At 44.7% G+C, this 23654-nt stretch overlaps 1 protein-coding gene across 7 annotated transcripts in view; it reads right to left on the bottom strand.

The window, feature by feature from the left end:
• FAM120B (family with sequence similarity 120 member B) overlaps window positions 1-23654 on the bottom strand; it is a 49609-nt gene that overhangs the window by 12509 nt on the left and 13446 nt on the right. For 3 of the 7 annotated variants that reach the window (XM_084828090.1, XM_084828092.1, XM_084828093.1), the window contains 3 exons: window positions 18225-18397; window positions 18036-18098; window positions 13489-13581 (listed from right to left, as the gene is read on the bottom strand). In XM_084828090.1, coding sequence (XP_084684216.1) covers window positions 13489-13581; window positions 18036-18098; window positions 18225-18397 — 329 coding nt within the window. The remainder of the gene's footprint in view (window positions 1-13488; window positions 13582-18035; window positions 18099-18224; window positions 18398-23654) is intronic. The other 4 variants (XM_084828091.1, XM_084828095.1, XM_084828096.1 and 1 more) reach the window with 2 other exon arrangements.

Raw genomic sequence — 23654 nt, 5'->3', positions numbered from 1 at the left:
ATGGGTTTTCCCCGTTTCCCTTGGGAAAAGGAGGAAGCCAACCATTCGGGAGACATCTCCTGCCATCTGGGCTAGTTGATTACCAGTCTGGGCTGAAAACATCCTTCCCATGTGAACTGTGAGGACAGGATATGGTCACCCTGGCTGATGGCTTATGCCAGGGAATGGATGTGGAGAGTGCAACCCTGTTGGTTCTTTTAGCCCTCTCAGTGGCTTTTGATACCATGAACCATGGTATCCTTCTGGATCGCTTATCTAGTTTGGATTTAAGAGGCATGATACTAAGGTGGTTCTGATCTTTCCTGGAAGAGTAGTCTCAGAAGGTGGTGCTGGGGGACTTCTGTTCCACCCCATGGCCCTTGTCTATGGAGTGCCACAAGGTTCCATCCTGCCCCCATGCTTTTAAACATCTACATGAAACCATTAGGGAAAGTCATCTGGTAGTTCAGGCTGAAGTGTCATCAGTATGCAGATGATACTCAGCTCTACTTTCGTTTCCATCTACACATCTCAGGGAAACTACAGAAGTCTTGAACCAGTGTCTGGAGGTGGTCTGGGGGACAAGCGGAGAGTTAACCCAAACAAGACTATGGACTGGGAAACTGATTACTCTGGATGGAGGTTTACAACTGGTTTTAGGTGGGGTGATACTCCCCTTAAAAGACCAAGTGTGTAGTCTGGGAGCCTTCCTGGACTCTGTGCTAACTGGGGAAACTCAGGTGGCTGCGGTGTCCAGGAGTGCGGTTTACCAGTTTAGGTTAGTACATCGGCCCTGTCTGGAGAGGACAGACCTTGCCTCGGTTATCCATTCACTAGTGACATCCAGGCTGGACTACTGTAATGCGCTGTATGTAGGGCTGCCTTTAAAGGCTATCAGTGGCTACTAGTTGGTTATATAGCTGTAGTATCAGAGGAAGTATGCCTCTATATACAGTTGCTGAGGAACATGGGCTGGAGGGTGCTGTCACATTCATGTCCTGTGTGTGGGTTTCCCTTGGGCAGCTCGTTGGCTATTGTGTGAACAGAATGCTGGACTAGACAGGCCTTTGGTCTGATCCAGCAGGGCTTTTCTCATGTTCTTATGAGCCATTCACACACTGCTGCACAATTATTACTTTGCTGTGCTCAGGGCTCCATTTATGGGCAGACAACCACCTGGGAAGTTGGATTAAGTCTAGGGGACACCTCCTATGGACTATCTACTGAACTATCTGGAACAAACTGTACATGCAGTTTGGCATGGTATGAATAAATACAGATTTACAGATCCTAGCATGAGGTTTATTGTCTTATAAGACATTTTATTATTTATTTAAAACATTTCTATCCCGCCCTATATCATTAAGATCTCAGGGTGGCATACAGATAAAATCAATTTAAACAGTGTAAAACAATAAATAATTTAAACACCTAAAACACCTAAAACTAAAACAAATACCAGTTAAAATCTAAAACAATAAAACAGTTAAAACAATGTGCTAGGGAATGCATTTAGCCCTCAAAGATTTGGTAAAAACCCATGTTTTTACTTGGTGCCGAAACAAGACCAATGTCTGCGCCAATCGGGCCTCCAAGGGAAGGGTAGTCCACATGGCTAAATCATGCATGCAAATTGTGGATCAAAGTTGTGAAATGGGCTACAAATGCAATAAAAAATAAGGTATTAGTTGAACTAATGGGGGTGGGCTGCTGAAGACACTCCTCACCTGGGGCTCCTTTTGGTTTACGGCTGCCCTGGCAAATAAGTGTGTTTGTTTGGGCCCACTCTACATTGTCAGCAAATATGTGCAAGATAACAATACAAACAGTAACTGAGGTCAGATGTGGGCAACACGGGGGTAGGGTCCGGGAGCTGCCACCCCACCCCAGACTTCCCGTGGGCTATAGTCCTGTTGCTGCTACTGCACTGGCAAAATTTGTCAGTGGCAAAAAAAAATGGTGGTTTGCCGCTAAGTTTGGACAGTGACTCACTATGGAGGCTTAAAAGGACACATTAAGTTTGTATTTAAGCTAAATTTGTCCTTTTTAAACCCCTGAAGCAGTTTGCTGCCAAATTTGGCAGCAAGCCACCAATATTTTTGCCACCTCCACACTGCCGAAGTTTGGCGGTGGGGGCTGCACCAAAGGCTGGGGGGGGGGGATGTTGTCCCTCTCTGCTTTACGCTTATAATTGATTTATTTATTTAAAATATTTTACTGAAATATGTTATTTTATTTTTTTACTGTGTAAGTTGACCAGAGGATATTTACTTTGAAGGATGGCATAGACACTCTTAAAATCTAACTTTTGGTTTCATCACAGAATTGAGATCCTAGCACTACATGAAGAGTGTTTCCTTTCCAGCTCTTCCACTACATAACCTCTAGGTGGCACTGTGGTATACTCGAATAGTGCAATCATACAAGTGGGAGAGTGTTTTCTTTTGCTTTCACAAATAATAATGCATTTTCCCTGCTCTAAAAAAACTTGCCAAAAGTGCTGTTTAAAAACAGAAGAGAAACTGGAGGGTCATGACATTGTCTAAAGAACTCATAAAAAACCATGAGTAGGGAATGACATGTGCACAATAATTGTCTTGTGTGGAAGAGCTCAAAATAGTGAAAAGGTGCTACCCATACTCTTGATTCTCCTCAGCTTCCCCACTGGCCTTCCCCCTGAATGTCTAGGCAGATGTGAAAACTTGCATTCCTGTTCTTGTGTAACAAAGGGCCAGCAGGCAGGTGCAGAGGGAGCAAGAACAGATGACACAGGCAGGTGTGTGCACCACATGCCTTACTCACTGCAGGCTCCCTCCCTCCACGCCACACCCTAGTCTGGGCAGCAGCTGCCACTGAAGAGTCTAGGTCACCTCTTAAAACAGCTACAAGTTACCCAGATAAACACGGTCTTCTCTCTTCCTGCAATCTTTTTCAGATTAGCCTGAAGGAAGACTGCTTTTCAGACTTTCTATTACCTAGCCCTTATACACCAATCACATCAGCGGGCAAGATAATATTTAACAGGGAATGATAACTACTCTGCAGTTGCTAGTTTTCTCCATCAGTGTTTTGTATGGTAGCCCCCTGAAATTCTCACTCCCCATATTTTCTCGACAGGATTTGACAAAAAGAAAATCTGAAACAGAAAGGCTCCTATTATTTTAAACACTGTTTCACAGTGCAATTATAAGCATATTTACTTAGAGTAAGCCCCACTGAGCTCAATGCGGCTTACTCCCTGATAAATCAGATTAGGAGTCCAGCCTTATCACTGCAATCCTATACATCCTTACCTAGGTTTAAGCCCACTGAACCCAATGGGATTTACTTCTGTGTAGATGCGCCTAGGAGTGCGCTGCAAGATGCCTTGACTTGCGTTCCTAACAGTCTTGACTGCCGCCATCATTTGTCTAGTGTTTATTCAGAAAGATTCCTTAGCCACTTGTACAGCAGAAGAAAGAACATACAGAAAGAGAAAAGCTTTCAATGTGCTCAAGTGTTTATACATGCCCAGTTCTTTTTAATTTATATGAAACAGCAACTCTTGTGTAATAACAGAAACTGCTTTTGAGACTCCTCTGAGTTTTAAAAGTAGTCTGCTGTGCAGCAAACGGCGTGGAGGGAAGTGGGGTGGGAAGAGCACTGCTGAATCTTGAAAGATGCAACATTCGAAGAGCCCTGTTGGATCAGACCAAAAGCCCATCTAGTCAAGCATCCTGTTTCCTACAGTACCCAACCAGATGCCTCCAGGAAGCCCACTAGCAGGACGTGAGCGTGGGCGCAATAGCTCTTTCCTGTTGCCGTTCTCCAGCAGCATGCTGCCTCTGACCATGGAGGTAACATGTAACCAGCATGATGAGCGGCCAATGTTAGCTTCATCCTCCACGAACTTGTCTAATCCCCTTTAAAGCCATCCAAGTTGGTGGCCATCACCACATCTTGTGAAAGAGAAATCCATAGTTTAACTAGGTACTGCGTGAAGAAGTCCTTCCTTTAATCTATCCTGAATCTCCCACCATTCAGCTCCATTGGATGACTCTTGAGTTTTAGTATTATGAGAGAGGGAGAAAAACTTCTCCCTCCTTGCTTGTTCCACTGTTCTTTAAAACATGGGCGCAGGGCCAAAACAGACATTGCTTTAAATCTGTGTCTAACAACTATGCATTTTGTTCATTTTTACTCTAGAGTAGGCATCAGAGGAGGGCACAATCCAGGGCTGGATCTACACTTACCACCTTTTTTAGCTTCCAATGAGGTTTCACCGCCCGCCTTTCACACTACGCAGTACCCGCCTCGAATTGGAACCGGAATTTCCCACTTCCGTGCTCCCGCTTTCAATACCCTAATATCCCAGTATTTCCCCTTAATATGCTCTGATTTTCCACCTTCACTACCATATCTGGTCGTAGTCCCCTCCCCTGCCTGTCCATATACAGTAGGGATGGCGGAGAATTTCTCCCCGAAACTTCGGGGGGCCGAGCGCCAACGTGTTCGGCCCCCCGAACAAGTTTCGGGGAGAAATCCTCCGCCCGCCCCCCGCCCCCCCCCGGGACGGGACTTACCTTCCCTGAATGTCCCTCCCGGCGGCGGGTCCGGCTGGCGGTTTGTCCGGTGTTCGAGCAGGGCGGGAGCGGCAGCCGGTCTTTCGACCAGCTGCCGCCCCCGCCATTGCAATGAAAGAAAAAAAAAAAAGTCCCCTGATAGGCTACGTGACGATTCACGTAGCCTATCACGGCAAGATTTGCAAAGTCAGCCGTGATAGGCTACGTGAATCGTCACGTAGCCTATCACGGGTGACTTTAAAAAAAAAAAAAAAAGTGTGTACGGATAATGGCGGCCCCCATAGGGAGCCGCCATTCCCGTTCCTTATTTGGTCGCTGTAGTCTACATCAATGTTTACATAGACTACGGCGAAAATAAGGGCAACGCTATTTGCGTTGCCCTTATTTTCGCCGTAGTCTACGTAAACATTGACGTAGACTACAGCAACTAAATAAGGAACGCGAATGGCGGCTCCCTATGGGGGCCGCCATTCGCGTACGCGCTTTTTTTTTTTTTTTTAAAGTCACCCGTGATAGGCTACGTGACGATTCACGTAGCCTATCACGGCTGACTTTCCAGATCTAGCTGTGATAGGCTACGTGAATCGTCACGTAGCCTATCAGGGGACGTTTTTGTTGTTTTTTTTTTACTTTCGTGTTCGCGGCCGGGCGAGGCGGGAAGCCTCCTCCCCGGCCTGAATTTCGGCCGGGCGAGGCGGGAAGCCTCCCCCCCCGGCCTGAATTTTGGCCGGGCGAGGCGGGAAGCCTCCCCCCCCCGGCCTGAACTTCGTGGGGGGAGCAGTGAAGCGCTCCCCCCCACCGCGAAAAAGCTGCGAGAAAAGGTAAGCGACTTTCGTTCACCCCTAATATACAGCAGTGTTTGTATTTCCCTCCTGTCCAATCACAGCTCTCGATGGCCCCATGTCTTCTTCCGGCTACGGATCGCATAGCTTCCTCAGCAGCCCCCATTTCCTCAGCAACAAGCAAAGGGCTGGATGTGCGCACGCTTGTCTGATCTCGGAAGCTAAGTGGGGTCAGCCCCGGTCAGTAGTTGGATGGGCAACCGCCTGGGAATCAGGCTTCCTGCACTGAGCAGGGGGTTATTCTATCCCTTCAAATGAGACTAAGTTTTACCCCCTCCTATCCCCCACTCCCCCCTTCATGGATCACTGCCTTGTTGTGGCGAAGGGGCTTGCGTAACTCAGTGAAGCCATAAGCTATGCCGTGCAGGGCCACCCAAGACGGACAGGTCATGGCAGAGAGTTCTGACAAAATGTGGTCCACTGGAGAAGGAAATGGCAACCCACTCCAGTATTCTTGCCAAGAAAACCCCATGGAACGTATCACAAGGCTAAAAGATATGATGCCGGAAGATGAGCCCCTCAGGTCGGAAGGTGTCCAATATGCTACTGGGGAAGAGCAGAGGGTATTTCCAAGTAGCGCCAGAAAGAGTGAAGCGGCTGGGCCAAACCCGAAAGGACACTCAGCTGTGGATGTGTCTGGTGGTGAAAAGAAAATCCGATGCTGTAAAGAACAATATTGTTTAGGAACCTGGAATGTCAGATCAATGAATCAAGGTAAGCTGGAGGTGGTCAAACATGAGATGGCAAGATTGAACATCGACATCTTGGGAATCAGCGAACTAAAATGGACAGGCATGGGCGAATTTAATTCAGGTGACCATCATATCTACTATTGTGGGCAAGAATCCCTTAGAAGAAATGGAGTAGCACTCATAGTCAACAAAAGGGTGGGAAAAGCAGTACTGGGGTACAATCTTAAAAATGATAGAATGATCTCAGTACGAATCCAAGGCAAACCATTCAACATCACAGTAATTCAAGTCTATGCCCCAACCACTGAGGCCGAAGAAGCTGAGGTTGATCGGTTCTATGAAGACCTACAACACCTTCTAGAACTAACACCAAAAAAAGATGTCCTCTTCATCATAGGGGATTGGAATGCTAAAGCAGGAAGTCAAGAAATCACCGGGATAACAGGCAGGCATGGCCTTGGTGTACAAAATGAAGCAGGACAAAAGCTAATAGAGTTTTGCCAAGAGAACATGCTGATCATAGCAAACACTCTTTTCCAACAGCACAAGAGGCGACTCTACACATGGACGTCACCAGATGGTCAATATTGAAATCAGATTGATTATGTCCTTTGCAGCCAAAGATGGAGAAGCTCCATACAGTCAGTAAAAACAAGACCTGGAGCTGACTGTGGCTCAGATCATGAGCTGCTTCTTGCAAAATTTCGGCTTAAATTGAAGAACGTCGGGAAAACCACTAAACCGTTCAGGTATGACCTAAATCATATCCCTTATGAATACACAGTGGAGGTGAGGAATAGATTTCAGGGATTAGACCTGATAGACAGAGTGCCTGAGGAACTATGGACGGAGGTCCGTAACATTGTTCAGGAGGCAGCAACGAAATCCATCCCAAAGAAAAAGAAATGCAAGAAAGCCAAGTGGCTGTCTGAGGAGGCTTTACAAGTAGCTGAGGAAAGAAGGGAAGCGAAAAGCAAGGGAGAAAGGGGAAGATATATGCAACTGAATGCAGAGTTCCAGAGAATAGCAAGGAGAGACAAGAAGGCCTTCTTAAATGAACAATGCAAAGAAATCGAGGAAAACAACAGAATGGGAAAGACTAGAGATCTCTTCAAGAAAATTGGAGATCTCAAGGGAACGTTTTGTGCAAAGACGGGCATGATAAAGGACAAAGAAGGCAGGGACCTAACAGAAGCAGATGAGATTAAGAAGAGGTGGCAAGAATACACAGAAGAACTATACAGGAAAGATCTGAATGTCCCTGATAGCCATGATAGTGCGGTCACTGAACTTGAGCCGGACATCCTAGAGAGTGAAGTCAAGTGGGCCTTAGGAAGCATTAGTAACAACAAAGCTAGTGGAGATGACAGTATTCCAGCCGAGCTATTTAAAATCCTAAAAGATGATGCTGTTAAAGTGCTGCATTCAATATGCCAACAAATCTGGAACACTCAACAGTGGCCACAAGACTGGAAAAGGTCAGTTTACATTCCAATTCCAAAAAAGGGCAACGCCAAAGAGTGTTCAAACTACCGCACAATTGCGCTCATTTCACATGCCAGCAAGGTGATGCTCAAAATCCTACAAGCTAGGCTTCAGCAGTATGCGAACCGAGAACTACCGGAAGTACAAGCTGGGTTTCGAAGAAGCAGAGGAACTAGAGATCAAATCGCCAACATTCGCTGCATCATGGAGAAAGCAAGAGAATTCCAGAAAAACGTCTATTTCTGCTTCATTGACTACGCTAAAGCCTTTGATTGTGTGGATCACAACAAACTGTGGCAGATTCTTAAAGTGATGGGAGTACCAGACCACCTTACCTGTCTCCTGAGAAACCTGTACGAGGGTCAAGAAGCAACAGTAAGAACCAGACATGGAACAACCGATTGGTTGAAAATTGGGAAAGGAGTACGACAAGGCTGCATATTGTCACCCTGCTTATTTAACTTATCATGAGAAATGCCGGGTTGGATGAATCAGAGGTCGGAATTAAGATTGCTGGGAGAATTATCAACAACCTCCGATATGCAGACGATACCACCCTAATGGCAGAAAGCGAAGAGGATCTCAAGAGCCTCTTGTTGAGGGTGAAAGAGGAGAGTGCAAAAGCTGGTTTGAAACTCAACATTAAAAAAACTAAGATCATGGCATCTGGCCCCATCACTTCCTGGCATATAGAAGGGGAAGAAATGGAAGCAGTGACAGATTTTACTTTCTTGGGCTCCAAGATCACCACAGACGGTGACTGTAGCCATGAAATTAAAAGACGCTTGCTCCTGGGGAGGAAAGCTATGGCCAACCTAGACAGCATAGTAAGAAGCAGAGACATCACCTTGCCGACAAAGGTCCGTCTAATCAAAGCTATGGTTTTCCCAGTAGTAATGTATGGCTGTGAGAGCTGGACTATAAGGAAGGCTGAGCGCCGAAGAATTGATGCTTTCGAACTGTGGTGCTGGAGAAGACTCTTACGAGTCCCCTGGACTGCAAGGAGGTCAAATCAGTCCATCCTAAAGGAAATCAACCCTGAGTGCTCATTGGAAGGACAGATAATGAAGCTGAAGCTCCAATATTTTGGCCACCTAATGCGAAGAGAAAACTCCCTGGAAAAGACCCTGATGCTGGGAAAGACTGAAGGCAAAAGGAGAAGGGGACGGCAGAGGATGAGATGGCTAGATAGCATCACGGATGCAATGAATATGAACTTGAGCACGCTCCGGGAGAGAGCGCAGGACAGGAAGGCCTGGTGTGCTATGGTCCATGGGGTCACGAAGAGTCGGACACGACTGAACGACTGAACAACAACAACATCCCCCACTCCAGATGTTTTTTTAAAAAATTCAGGCATTATCCTTGCAGAATCGGGGCTTCTCCGTGATGTTTTTTTTCCCTAATTCAGGCATGATCTTCGAAGCTTCAAAGTTGTGAAGCTTGATTTGACCGGGGCCGACCCCACTTAGCATCTGAGATCAGACAAGTGCGCGCAGGAAAACAGCAGGAAAACAGCACAGTGCCCGAGTGTGAACTGAGCTCGTGCATTCGATGAAGCACTGCAACGGGGAAAATGGGTGAGTGTGAATAATCACGTTTTAATGCGAGAGCGTTTAACCCGACGGGACACCGAATTCATTGCAATGGCAGGAGCAATGTAGATCGGCCCCAGATCTTTAAAGCCCCTTTACCCGCAAACTAGGGGATCTGTGGGGCCCTGTGCCTTCTCTTGAGCTACAATGAAGGGGGGAAAAGACGTCATTGTTTGTTGTTAGGTTAACTCTGGGTTGTTTAACCCATTAACTACCCAAAGTGTCTGGGCTTGGACATCATGATAACAACTTACGAACAGGTCATTTGTAGGTTGTTTATGCAAAGCAGAAATAGCTTGTGTGCAGCCCGCATCCCAGCAAATCGTGGGTTGATTAATTAACCCACAATTTGCCACCGTGACATGCAAACTGGCACCCAGATTCAAAGTAAAGTCTGCTTTGGCCCATAGTACTGAAAATACTGCTCCTGCTGTTCGCACTGGAAAGCAAATATGAGAGAAGCACATCAGTAACAGAAATTAAGGGGAAAGCATTTACAGATCAAACTGATATTCCAAGATGGTGGTGTGTATTCTGAAAAACAAGGAAAATATCAGCATTCCGCACCAAAGGTAATGAGCACACTTAGATGTATTTGATAGCTGGTGTACTTTATTCTCCTTCCAAGTACACCTAATTTGTAAAATGGATGGGGAAGACTGTAGGATGAGGGAGGAACTCAGTGTGCTGAACACCCCACTACATACTAGATTCTGCATTTACATGGCTATTTTGGATGACTGTGAGCCAATCTACATTACAACTTTAACCTGGTTTCAAACCGGTTTATCTAAAGGGATCCTGCAGTTTCATGAGGGTACTGAGAATTCTTTGCTAGAGACCCGTGTCCCCTGCCCAAGCGGCCCCTCTTCCTAGAGCTACAATTCCCAGAATTCCTGTATTTGGTAGCCGTAACCACTAAAAACAGGTTTGAAACCAGTTTAAAGTTGTAATGTAGATTGCCCCTGTGACCATTCAGAATAGTACTTCATTGAGTGCAATCTGAAGGAATCGTACACAGTGAAATGCTTAAGTCTCATCAGTTTTCATGGGATTTAAGAATATCGACCATTTCAGATGATGTACGCCTGTTCTGCAAAATAAAAAAATAAAAAATTGAGGAGTGACCCACATTCTGTTTGTGGATAGTGATCATTTTAGGAGAAATGTTTATAGCTGTTTGCCGTTTTGCTTTTCCTGCAGCCAGTTAGACGTCCAGAAAAGGCACAATCGACACAAAAAGCAGTGTGTATTTTCTCATGGTGAAAACAGCCATTTGACTTTTATTTTAAATAACTCTGTAGATTCAGCGGCTTCTCAGAATTGTTCAAGAATGCTGCATTGATTGACCAGTGGCGATAGATGTCAATTTATTAAGTCAATTGATTTCTGGTATGTTCAGACCTTGTCTGTCTGTCTGTCTGTCTTTCTTTGTCTTTCTTGTTCTAGCTTGCTACAAGGAACAAGCAGAGTAGAGCAGGGCTGGGGGCGGTGGGGGGGAGGATGCTCTACTTGGCGATACTTCTCTGTTATTTTAATCCGTTATTCATTTTTAGATAGGATTTAATGGGCTATCTGCTACATAAATACTCACTTCTGTGTGCAATATGTTGTTATGCAATAAAATGTTATGCAATAAAAATACACAATATTTGATGCATGCACTGAAAAAAGAAGCATTTTAGGGTCAAAACAAAATTAACATTCTGTTAATCGCATAGGTGTAGCTGAGCACATTTTTCTTTACTCCAGAGTAAATGCATACGGCTCCAATTCGGATTGGATCAGTGGACCCAGGGAGGGAAGAATTAGACCATCTACCCCTTTGCCCCCAAATTCCACTCCTGGTGCGTGCGTGCGTGCGTGCATGCGTGTGAGAGAGAGAGAGAGAGAGAGATTGAGAGAGAGAGAGAGAGAGAGAGAGAGAAATAAAAGCAAACAAGCCTCCATTTATTCCAAGGGAGACTTTTTTCCATTTTTTTTTAAAAACCCACCCCATGGCGTGAGGAGAGAGTGAAATTACAGGAAAAAATGGGGGAGAAGTTTAATCCTTCCCTCTCTGAGTGTGCTAGTCCCAGTCTGAATTGAGACCATGTGCAGTTACACTGGAGTACAGAAAAATATCAGGCTCAGCTATACCTACGCCATTAGCAAAACGTGTAGTTTGCCCCACCGTCCTATTTCCAGCTGGGATGTGATGGGCCTTTGACATACAGAGCTGTGTGGGTATCAGAGCCCACATAGATAAAGAGACCCTAAAGTAGAGCACTGGTGATTTTTCATTTATTTTTGCCCCAGCCGTTCACATACGATAGTAAGCATACGAGAGCTTCGGCTATTGGGCGGTATAGAAATGAAATAAATAAATAAATAAATAAGCGAGCAAGCACCAACCAACAAAGAAGGAAAATGCTTCACAACATCCTGACCTATGTGGGAGGCAGCCTCAAACACATACATGCTGTAGGAATAGTCAACCAGATAAAGGTAGCTTCAGAGTGCTTTACAAATCTATATAAAAAGTGCTCATAAACATGCCTATAAAATACGTCAACATTTCATACAGCCAGGCACTTAAAAGATTCTGAAATGTAAAATCTTATGCTATGTGTCACATACACGCTCCCCCCACCCCAACGAAGAGAAACATTTTCTTTTAGTTAGGAGCCACACTGATTTAATTACAGTGTTTATTTTCTCTCTTATGTTATGCAGATGTAATGCTAATTCTGCATGGCACTAAAATTATTCGATGAAATCAGCAGACGTAAATGCTGAACACACACGCGCGCGAAAGGTTGTTTTTAGCTGCAGGAGTTGTGAGGGGGAAGAAGGCAGGTACTGACAGGACACAGAAGGCAGACAGAGCATGCCTGGAATTCCAGTGTAAATGTGTCAGTGAACAATGGGAAATGGCACAGACACACGACTTGCAAGTGGCTCATTTACCTTGTTATCAAGCAAGCAAGCATTTCAAACAGTGCTAGTGTCAGTTCAAAGTAACCCAACATTCCAGTAAAGAAGCCACACCCCTTCCTAAAACTTTCTTCCCCTTTAAGTAGCTTATGCCTGAAGCTGCTAAACATGGAGACATAAAAACACACACATCTGTATACCACAAAACAGAATCACAAGCCTGGGATAAATTAAAAAAAGAAAACACGGCAATGTCTGCTTGCACCACAGTGAGGGCATGGGGGAAGTATTAGATTTGTTTCTCTGAAAATGATACAATGAATTTAGGTCATCAGCAAAAGATGATAACTAAGCATTGGTTTTTCATCAGTCTATGAAAAACTAAAAAATTCAGTTATTTGCTGAAGTAAGCAGAAGTAATGTTGACACCTTAATATATATTTCCTGCAAATAATTATTTGCTTATATTTACATGCTCACTCAGAGCAGTGCAGCTTCCTACAGGAGCTGAGTGACTATTCAAAATATTACAAAACTGTTGGGTCTCCCCTAGCTATTGCCCATGACTCCTTACGTCATGTCAGCCTCTTGAAAACTAAGGAGATACAGAATTTGTGGCTGAATTAGTAACATGAGCTTTCAATCCTGACATCAGTACCTCTACAGCTAGGGTTGCTTTTTCTTCCCTCCACTGGATACTAGGATCAGTTTGCACGTTACAACAACTCATGGTTTTTTCTAACCCTGGGATGTTGTAAATGGGAGCGAGCATGCTGGTTTTTGCTACCCAATTGCTCCCATTGCAGCTGGGTGGAGCTAAACAACCCAGAGATGCTCTGTTTCGGGGTTGTTGATCATGATGTGCAAACTGGGTATTCTTGGCTGTTGGGAAAGAGATAACCCAGAGTTGTAACACATAAGGCAAGGCTTCAACTCAACAAATCACTGGACCATCCCAGGAGGGTGGTGAGGAGCTAGGCAAGTAATGCCTGCATACGAAGGAAAATGAAGGTATCTGGACCTTCCACGGTACTGCTAATCTGGCTGTAAGAGGAAGATGGACAAGCAGGCAGTGACAAGGTGATGGAAGAGAGGAGTCTGAGTGAGATCCCAGCTCAGCAGACAAAGTGCAGTCACATCTGGGGGGCAGCAGCGGCTAACAGAAAAGTGAGAGCTCCGATGTGGCAGGTCACATTGAATCTTTGGAACAGGGGCCTGACAAACTGAATCAGGAATCCTTGTTTATGCATCTGAAGCATACAAATAAATCAGGATAGTCAAATGACATCCTGACCCTCATATCTAATCTCCTGAATTTGAATAACTCTGAGAGAAAAGGTCAAAGAGAAAGCCAAAGGTTGTTCGTCTTAGGGTTACCACCGGCATTATTACGTTGGTAGATGACTCATGTCTGTACCTGCAAGTCTGCAAGCTGAGCAGCTGACTTCCCCTCAAGGCATAGTGCCTGAGCCATAAATGCATTCAGGTCTTCCAAAGAAAGGCTATCCACCTGAGACAGACAGAGAGAGAGAGAATTTTTTTTTAAAAAAAAGGAAATGTAGCTCAGAGCTACGAAAAACGTTCATACTTTTCTCCATTATCTAAATTCCTTCTTACAGGAATGTCAGTCTTGCACCACAGAACTTATCCATGCATATTTGTTTAAAAGCCAATTATGCAAACAAACAAACAAGCAAACAAAAAGAGGCTTTCACAACACTAGCTCCCTGGCCCTATGAATGTTGTCTTCACCCCACCCCAAAACTCAGTTTAATGTTCCAGTTCCTTGAGGATTGGATAATGAGCTGCACATGCTCAAATAGCAACAGGTAGGTAACATCAGTGCTCATGGTTCTTCATAAATTATTCCCCCCCCATGTTTAAAAAAAAACAAATGGTGTCCCCAACCAGTCGTGTCCGACTCTAGGGTGCAGTGCTCATCCCCGTTTCTAAGCCGAAGAGCCAGCGCTGTCCAAAGACGCTCCCGTGGTCATGTGGCCGGCATGACTGAACACTCAGGTGCACGGAACGCTGTCACCTTTCCCGCCGAGGCGGTACCTATTTATCTACTTGCGATTTCTTGCTTTCGAACTGCTAGGTTGGCAGGAGCTGGGACTGAAGACGGAAGCTCACTCCGTCACGCGGCACTCGGGTCTCGAACTGCTGACCTGCCGACCTTCCGGTCTGCAGTTCAGCGTCTTAACCACTAAGCCACCGTGGCCCCAATAAAACACAAGGGGTTAGATATAGATTTATGCTGGATCAACTCCACTGATGGAAGTGGACTTCCCTGCCCCTTCCTTCCCACCGCAGCCCCTCCAACCCCTTGAAAATGCAACTCAGAGAGTCAGGAGACTCTGCTGAATGGGGTGAGCTGCAGGGTCGGGGGGAGGGGAATCCCCCAAAATTGGGCCAAGGGACCTTCCACAAGTGGAGCCCTTCTTCTTGTGGAAGGCAGATCCTGGATCCAACCCATACTTTGCACTTACTTTGGAAGATATTATTTGGGTGCAACCCACAAATGACTGCTATTTCTTTGCAGAGTACGAAGCAAGCCAACGATAAAGGTGCAGTCGGAAGGAGATCAGTATGGAGCAACATACAGTACAACCAAGTTCCATATGAACATACAGTTGTCTAATCTATGTGGAAACATAGTGTATGGGGTTTAGTGTTCCTTCATTTGACTTGAAGCTTTGAAGTGGTTTCTGGCTATAGCAGAGAGAGGGCATGCTTACGTTACTGTAATCTGTGTTCAATCCATCAAATGCTAGATCTGCTTAACTGTACTACTACTTCTACACAGAGGATTGCTTCTTTGCTCTTTGTTAATCAGTACTATTATTTCATGCAATGCCATTCTGAAGTTTGAAAAAAAAGGGGGGGGGGTTAAACCTTTTTGAAATAACTTCCTGAATGTTTTGACTAAATAGAAACATGGATAGAAAGCTGATGGAACTAAAGCAAGCTGATCTGAACTGTTAGGTACAAAGGCAAGATACAAAGACTCATGTGACAGCAATTTCCTTTCCTTGCCTCTCTTGCTGCAGGCTGTGGGAATTTATACAGTTGGGAAACTGCTTCGACTGGTGTCTGTGTCTATTTTAAAGTTACCCTTAGTTTAAGCTATTACTATAAAAACAACCACTAAAGAGAACATAAGAGCATAAGAAGAGCTGTGCTGGATCAGACCAAAGGCCTATCTAGTCCAACTTTCTGTGGCCAGCCAGCTGCCTCTGGGAAGCCCACAAGCAGGCCAGAAATGCAATAGCACCCTTCCACTTGTTTTCCCCTGCAACTGGCACTGAGGGGCATATTGCCTCCAATACGGCAGGTAATATGGTCATCATGACTATGAGACACTGATAGCCTTATCCTCCATGAAAAGGAGTCAGGCCTTGTATGCAGCGCTCAATCCTGAAACATATGAAGAATTATGTGCCTCTGAGCATATGTAGATGAAGTGCCTCTCGACTGAGTTATTTCAGAGAACCCTCACGCATGAATGAGTGAGAGGGCGTTCCGATAATACGGTATGGTTTCCAATCAGACCTCAGCTCTGGCATCTCTTTTTCTAGACATTAAGCAGCATGTATCAGTGCCCATTTGAGGTACACACACTGAGATTTCTAGAAGTGCCATTTATTGTTACCACAACAGAACTGTACTGGTTTAAAAAGGTAAAGGTGTCCCCAGCCAGTCGTGTCCGACTCTAGGGGGTGGTGCTCATCTCCATTTCTAAGCCAAAGAGCCAGCGCTGTCCGAAGATGCTTCCGTGGTCATGTGGCCAGCATGACTGAACACCGAGGTGCACGGAACGCTGTTACCTTTCCTGCTGAAGCGGTACCTTCCCGCTGAAGCGGTACCTTGTACCAGTTTAATAAGGGGCAATTTCCCCACAATTCAATTCATCCCACTTCAAAAATGTGTATGGACAGAAACCCTGTGAATCAGACCTTTTGGTTGTGCCTTGTAGGCAGGGCTTCCTTGGACCAAAAGATGAAATAAGCTTCAACTAAAAGTTGGGTGGAATGTGACACACAAATACATGAGTATTTCCAGAGAGACTTTAAAAAAAGGAGAAAGGATCTCAAAGTGGAAAAGAAACCACATTGTGTTCACACATCACTAAAAAACATGATGGGGGGTGGGTTGGATGATCCAGGTTTAGTCATACTTCGAAATCATGAGTAATTTAAATCCCATCAATTTCAATGGGTCTAGTCTAAGTATGACTAAATCTGGATTCAACCCCAGATGCTTCTCCAATACATTTGAATGAATAGATAATTAAGTCTAAATGCACTCTAAGCAATGTGACCCAGCAACGCATCAGATAATACCAATTAACCTGCAGAACAGACAAGGCTTACATTTTTCAAAAATGTTTACTAGCAGTTAACTTACTCCCCTCCTGAGGCAGAGGAAAGGCAGTCCCTTGGAATAACTATTGCTGTCCCTCTGACCTATTTCCCACACCAAAATTCCAACCATGTCCCTCGTTTTATTTTGGATAAACATCTATGACCACAGCCTATAAAATCCATTGGGTTAGATCCAGAACCATGGTCCACCAGCAGAAAGATACTTTCCAAAGGATTTTTGGAGGGCGTCGTGGGGAGGGGGAAGAAGAGGACAGGGAAGTGTCATTTCTCCAGCGGCATCCTTCCGCTAGCGGAATGACAGTTCTGGGTCCAATTCTTCCATTATGGAGGGGGGGAAAGGTAGGAGAGCCCTTAAAGAAATCCAAGAAAGTCCTGCTCCAGACTGCTGTCTGCTCCAAGGGAGTGATGTAGGTATGCAACATGAAGCAGTGGTAGGAATGGGGGTATGGGGACATCAGAACCATAAAAAAGAAGATAACATCAAGGAAAAACAGAATTCCATAAACATAATCCAAATGTACACAGGTATAAGAGCTCCCTGCAAACTGGGATTAAGGCATAATTTCACTATAGGGAAGATTCCATGCAAATGTGCATCAATTTGAGGCTGTCCTCGATATTAAAAAGTATGAGGCGTCCACTGCTTCTACAGAGCCCCATATATGCAATGGACACCCACCTCTCCCAGGTGTTCCCTGGGGCCATCGGATCATGGTTTAATGATTGTACATAGCACAAACCAAAAAACAGTGTCCTACTCCCAAGTGGCCGATAGAGATTTTTAGATAGCAGCCTCCCTTACGCTGCACCGCAAACTGCTTTGGAAACAGAGGGAGCTTTACCAAATCATCTCTCTGGATGACGATAAGAAGCATGGCTCTTCTTATGTTCACCTCTTCCCATAAAACAAGAGCATCACCCTAGCTAATACATTTGCTATTCCTTGTTAAGAAACGGTAATCTCTTTACGTAGCAGTTTGACTGTTAAAATAATTCAGGCTGCTTACAGACAAGGCTTTTATCATGCTGCTGCCCAGCCTCATTCAAGAATTTTATGGGGGGTCGAGTCATTGCCGTCTTCCACTCATATCTAGGGATGTGTGATTCAGCAAAATTCAAGTGCATTGAAGTTCTCTGAATTCCATCTTAAAGCTTGTTCTGACTTGTGCCCATATCAGATTGTGAGTTCTGTGCACATTTTTTAAATGTACACATTTTCTCCCATTGATTAAAGCGTGTATGTGTGCATTTTTCAAAAGTATGCATTCTTCGATGTGCATTTTTCAAATGTACACATTTTTAATGAATTTTTAATTGTTGTTCCACACATCGCATCGCAAGCTTGGAAAAGTATGGACTTCAACTGCACTCGGAGTCTGCATTTTGTTCTGGGAGGTTCGAACCAGGTAAATTCTGGCCAAAAACAGGAACAAATTTCTCATTTATCCCTCCCATGTTTTCCACCACTTCTTCTGCAGAAAACTGGTTAAGGAGATAAAGACAAAATAGCTGCATAATGCCTTCTGACCGGCAGCGCCAGGAGCCTTCCATCTAAGGCTGCAATCCTATATGCACTTACCTGGGAGTAAGTCTCATTGAATTCAATAGAGCTTACTTGTGAGTAGATGTGTATCGGATTGCACTGTAAGGAGACAAGAAATCAGTTAACCTGTTACATTAATCTAGAGATATATTTTTACTCCTCTATACAGATAACCTGCACATATGGACATGAAGAGATGAGTTACAAAATTAGGGTTTTCTTTACTTGCAGAATGAGGTAGAGCAACAAGGCGCAGACAGTACCGACGGGAGCTTCCAGGGCCTGAAGTTCCTCTGCTAGGTCTTGAAGTTGAAAGCATGCCAGAAATGTGCCACAGCGTCGCTTTTCAGCCTCTGGTCCTCTGCTGAGCCACAGCGATCTCAAACTAGGAGTGCCACCTAGGAAAGAAACCCGCTGCTTGGATCATTGTAGAAGCAAGCCATGGCAAGCTGTGTTGATTGAGCTTCAACGGGAAACAATGGCTTACCTCGGTTTTCTTTCTTTTTTTCAAGTTTACAGTAACTACAGTGCAAATATGTATGACTCTCAGAGTGAAGAAATATCAAAGACGCGGCCACTCAGGCCTCGGGGTGGCGGGAGTGGGAGGGAATGACATTTTACAGTGGCGCAGGATTATGAGGCTGAAAGATCTGGTGTCGTTTGTCAAATGGATTTGTCTGCATAGGCAAAAGACGTAGCCCTATTGTAAGGTTAACAAAGATCGGGGTGATTTGAGGCTGCCTGACCCTTTTCACTTCCTTCTCATACGTATCTTGGGCTCCGATCCAAGCCCCACAGAAGCACTCCCGAAAGGATCCCCTTCAATCTCTCCCCTCCTCCCCCACCATGTCACCTCAGTACCTGCTGTGCGGCTCCTAGTCCAAGCATGCTGCAACTTGGCAGGCAGGTTTAAAGGGAGACCCTTCCAGGCCGCATGTTACAGCATGGGAGGGGCCGCGGCTCAAGGGCAGAGCACACGCCTTGCACGCAGAAGGCCCCAGGTTTGATACCTGGCATCTCCAGGTCCAGCTAGGAAAGGCTCCTGCCTGAAATCCTGGAGTGCTGCTGCCAGTCGGTGTCGACACTACTGGGCGAGATGGACCAAGGGTCTGACTTGGTAGAAGGCGGCTTTCTATGCTCCTATCCAGTAGCCCACTGGCTTTCTCCCAGGGCCCTGCTTGTGGCTCTGTTCCTGTAGCATGGGGGCAATATTGCAGAGGAAGGGGGATTAGTGGTGACTCTGCATTCTGCTCATGCAGGATTGCAACCTAATACACATTTTAAAAATAGAGCTGCATGGGGAGAATATTTGCTCCCCCTTGCCTCCCACACTGGAAGGCTGTTGCTCCAATCAAAAGTTCTGTGTGTGCTTTGATGTGTGGGCACAGGAGCTCTGTGATGCCCACAGGTTCTCATTCATTTCAAAAGCAGGAATATGCTTGTGCATCTGTGCCCTCCTCTGAATCAGAGAAGCACTTGCGGTGGAGGCATGCTCGGACTCCGTGTGTGTACCAAGTGCTCCTGCTTGTCTCAGAAACTGCTGGGCTAGGCATTTGTGTTCTGTTCCAGGAGTCACTACTCGTCAAGCAAAAGCCCAAGTGTGGATAACAGTCCCAGACCAAGGACACCACGGCTTATTACAAGGCTCCAGAACTTCTTTCAGCCCTAGGGCTGCATTGCATTTTGGAGAAGTGATTGGTGGGGCCAAAAGCAAAAGGGGTGGGGCTAAAACACCAAAAATACAGGCATATTTTAGCTCAACGCTCTTACTGACTGTAATTAAGCTTTAGGAGAGGAATTTCGGGGGGGGGGGTACACAAAAGCCAGGAAACTACCAAATGAGTGGGAGCTGGGGAAAGGGGGTGGAGCCATGGGAAGGGGGAAGAGCCTTCTGGGGAACCCCAGAGGGCCAGACTGGGACCTCTGGAGGGCCAGATTTGCCCCCCGGGGCTGAGGTTCTTCATCCCTGGCTTATTACTTTATTCTCTAAGTAACCAGTATGAAAGCATGCAAACCCATATGCATCCCTGAACATGTAATGCTGCAGACGCTGTATCTGGATTCCTTTTTGTCCCTTCATATCTTATGTTATATCTTATTGTCATTGACTGGAAAAGATTATATTTGATTGCTAGATGTGTTGCCTTGCCTTTAGTCAACTGAGTAATACTGATTATGTATACAGCAAAGCTGTATTTAGGTAAGGTCCTGCTGGAAACCTATTTTGACTTCGTCTTTCAGGGAAACAAAAGATAAAATGGGTTAAGCTGCATTTGCGAACACTTCTTTCTCTCTCTCTCTCTCTCTCTCTCTTAAACTACAAACAGAAGCTGCATTCCTTTGGGTGAACCACCTGGCTACTATAAATGATTATAGTGTTGAGGTGTCAAACAGTGGGTGAAAAGTGTTTATTTAGCAAACAAAACTCACTTAACCAAATGGTGCTTTTGCCCAGGGAGACAAAACAGAAAATAAATATTTTGACCATCACCCACAAGACTTTTTTTTTTCATATATTCCTTATATATTTCATAAGATCGTTTTCTTTCATATAGTCTGAGTATGAATATATTCTAAGATTAGGGTCCCAAATTTGGAGAAAATGTGTGCTTTCCCAATTCATACGGGTTGGAAACTTCCACTGAATGCAAATCGGCAAAATTTTCAGTTTTTCACAAATTAGGGGTACTTCCATTTCAACACACACACGAATGTTGAGATATATGGGTGCTGGCACATAAGCAACCCCTCCCGCAATTCTGGTGCGCAAATGGGACCACCACTTGCACAACGGAGATTTAACACTTCCTTTAAGAAGCCCCAAAATAAGTGGCAATGCTCGGTTCTGGACCAGGACAGTCTGGCAGAGCTCCCTTATGAGAGCTTCACTGATCAGCTCAGTTCCAGAAGTGAGTGTTTTCACTTGTTTCCAATTGCTCGAGAAGCGCTAAATTTCTGTTGTGCAAGTGGTGGGTCTTGCTTGTGGAACGGAATCAGCAGGGGTACAACACCCTGTTGGATACGCCCTATGTGTGGATGTTGAGAGAGAGAGAGAGAGAGATTCCTTCTCCTTGAACGATCAAAGCAAGAGTGGTAGTGTAAGAAAAAAAATTAAAGTCAAACTGGAAAAATTAAGAGCACCACAAAGACTCAACTGTGATAAACAATGGTGTTGTGGAGACAGGGCTTGCAAGGTTGAAGCACAGGACTTTTTGATTAGCGGGGATGGTGATGACCCCTCTCAGGCTTCCCTGTTTCCTCTGAGCTTAGCTGCAATCCTCACAGTAGCTGGAGTGGGGGATGGATTTTCCCAGCAACAATATATAGTTGTGAGCTAAACATCTTGCAATGCGAAGTATTTTGGGGGTGGTCTTGAATGGCCAAAAAAACAACAAAACAATACAAGGCCACACAGGAGCCTGTTTATTTTGTGCCACCTTGCCCAGTGTTTCATGTAAGAGTTTTATTTGGGGATTTTCTTGTCTTGAAAGTATGCAATGTATCTGTGAATGAATCTAGTTGATTAGTCCGTGTTATTTATGTATTTATTTATTTATGTAGTGCTGTATATGCACATATATGTATGTGCATAAAACTGAAATGTGTTCTGTATTTTAGGGAGCTCCTGAGGAAAGAGGCAGTCTCCGAAACACGGGGCAAGCTGGCACAAAATAAACTGATACCTGTGTGACCTCGTATCCCTTTTGTTGCTTTGGTGCCTCCCTGCTGTTGGCTGGTCTTGACTGGGCATTTAAGACCCATTCAGTTTCCAGCCCACCCACCCTTCTGCTGGAGATGAAAACTCCTAGAACTGGTTTGTTGATATGGAGCAACACAACAGCTGCCTGCATTTTGGGGGCATGGCTATCGGGAATGTCATGATGAGTACCTGTGCTTCAAAACATACCACTACACCACTGATAAGCTACAAGGCACTGATAGTAGTAATGTTGGCAATAATTTAAAGGTTTTATAATACAATCCTAAACATGTTTACTCAGAAGTAAAGCCCACTGAGCTCAACGGGGCTTATTTCCTAGTAAACATTCTTCGAACTGCAACCTTTGCGTAAAGAGGCACAGGATCTCACTTCTTACTTCTAGTAAAGCCCTGATGCATCTTTTACATTTCTGTAGCAGTGATGTTCTCTGTGTCCACAATCCTGTTATCCTTGCATGTGTGGAGACAGTAGAACTCTCATGGGAGTCAAGAAGAGCACTCCCCTTTCAACCTGCTGTGGCTGGTGAACCTGTGCTGTATTGGGAGCATGGAGAGGAGTGGACGGCAAGGTGATTTTCTGTCTGGAGGGCCTGTAGGAGGATCTACCTGGAGCAAATTGCTTGGCCAAATTGGAGTGCATCATGCAGTGGTTTGCTCAACATGGAGGGAGACAGTTCTCTATAACATGTTCTCCATTCTCATGCACAGGCAGTCAGGGGGAGATACACTGTGGCCAACATGTCAATACATGTCATCTAATTGTAGTGTAATTGCTCTTACATCCCCGCAAAAATATTATGTTTCTATCATTCACTTCTAGGTTTTAAGATTCAGGTATAAGTTCCTAGTATCTGATCTGATCCAAATGAAACATACTTTAATCTTTTTTGGAGAAAATTTCACAAATCCATAAAAGAACTGAGGGTAAAAGTTGTGACTCTATGTTAAAGAATAGCAAATCATTCACTTGAGCGGAGCAAGATTCCATCCCTGCCTTTGTTTCCCTTAATAACAATAGAGAAAGTACATGGACAGATGAGATGGGCACAAATTTATATATGTTCCAAAATTAGTCTTTAAACAAGCAAACAAAATGTTAAATTTGTTTTTCCTAGTCCAACTTTGATTGAAATGAAATAACCTCCTACCAAAGCATTTTCAGATTTAAAAGTGACACACAGCCAAGCTCCTTATTTGGTGAACTACAGAGTCATGCTGCAGAAAATAAAAAGCTTCATGGGAGAATATAAGGCATACAAACATGGACTGCAGATTTTTTAGAAAAATATTTGTTTTGGAACAGAGCACTAAAAATAAACACTGGAAGTCCTCCTCTCCTTCTTTACTAGTCTGCACCAAAATAGAAGAGAACAGTCTTTCATTATGGAATTAGTAGCAAATATGGTTGAAAGGCAATTTCTATTATAAAGCTTTGCTTCCAGGGCATTTTTGGCTGAAATTCCTCATACTTCTATACAGCCTCATACTTCTCATTCTTTGTGAAGCAATTTCCAAGTGTGATTGATTGGTGTCATTGCATCTACCCAAGAAGGGAATTTCTCCATGTTATGAATTGCAAAATTATTTGCAATGCTGTCTACTGCACTGATGAAAAGCGAGAAGCATGTCACGGAACCAACTGTGCCCTTTTCGCTATGCTTGATCCCAATCCAGGCTCAGTCCAGATAGCTGCATCGTAACTGCACGTGTAATAGTATCCACCTGCAGATCAGACCACACACGGGTTCGGGGGGGGGGGCGGGGGGATTCATAACACCTAACATGCAACTAACCCAGCAGTATGCGCTACTGTAGATACAGGCTCAGCCTTTAAGGTTTCTCAGTTTCAAAGCTAAACCATACAACATGTTAAATATGTAGCATGCAGCTTAGCTTCTCTTTCTTTTTTTACTTCCAAGTAAGCATGTGTGGCCC

Source organism: Heloderma suspectum, chromosome 1 (assembly GCF_057233095.1).
Source record: "Heloderma suspectum isolate Gila_16-S chromosome 1, 16-S_ref, whole genome shotgun sequence".
NCBI lineage: Eukaryota > Metazoa > Chordata > Lepidosauria > Squamata > Helodermatidae > Heloderma > Heloderma suspectum.
Note: the sequence above shows the minus strand (reverse complement) of the source record. Positions and strands in the feature narration are given on the sequence as shown.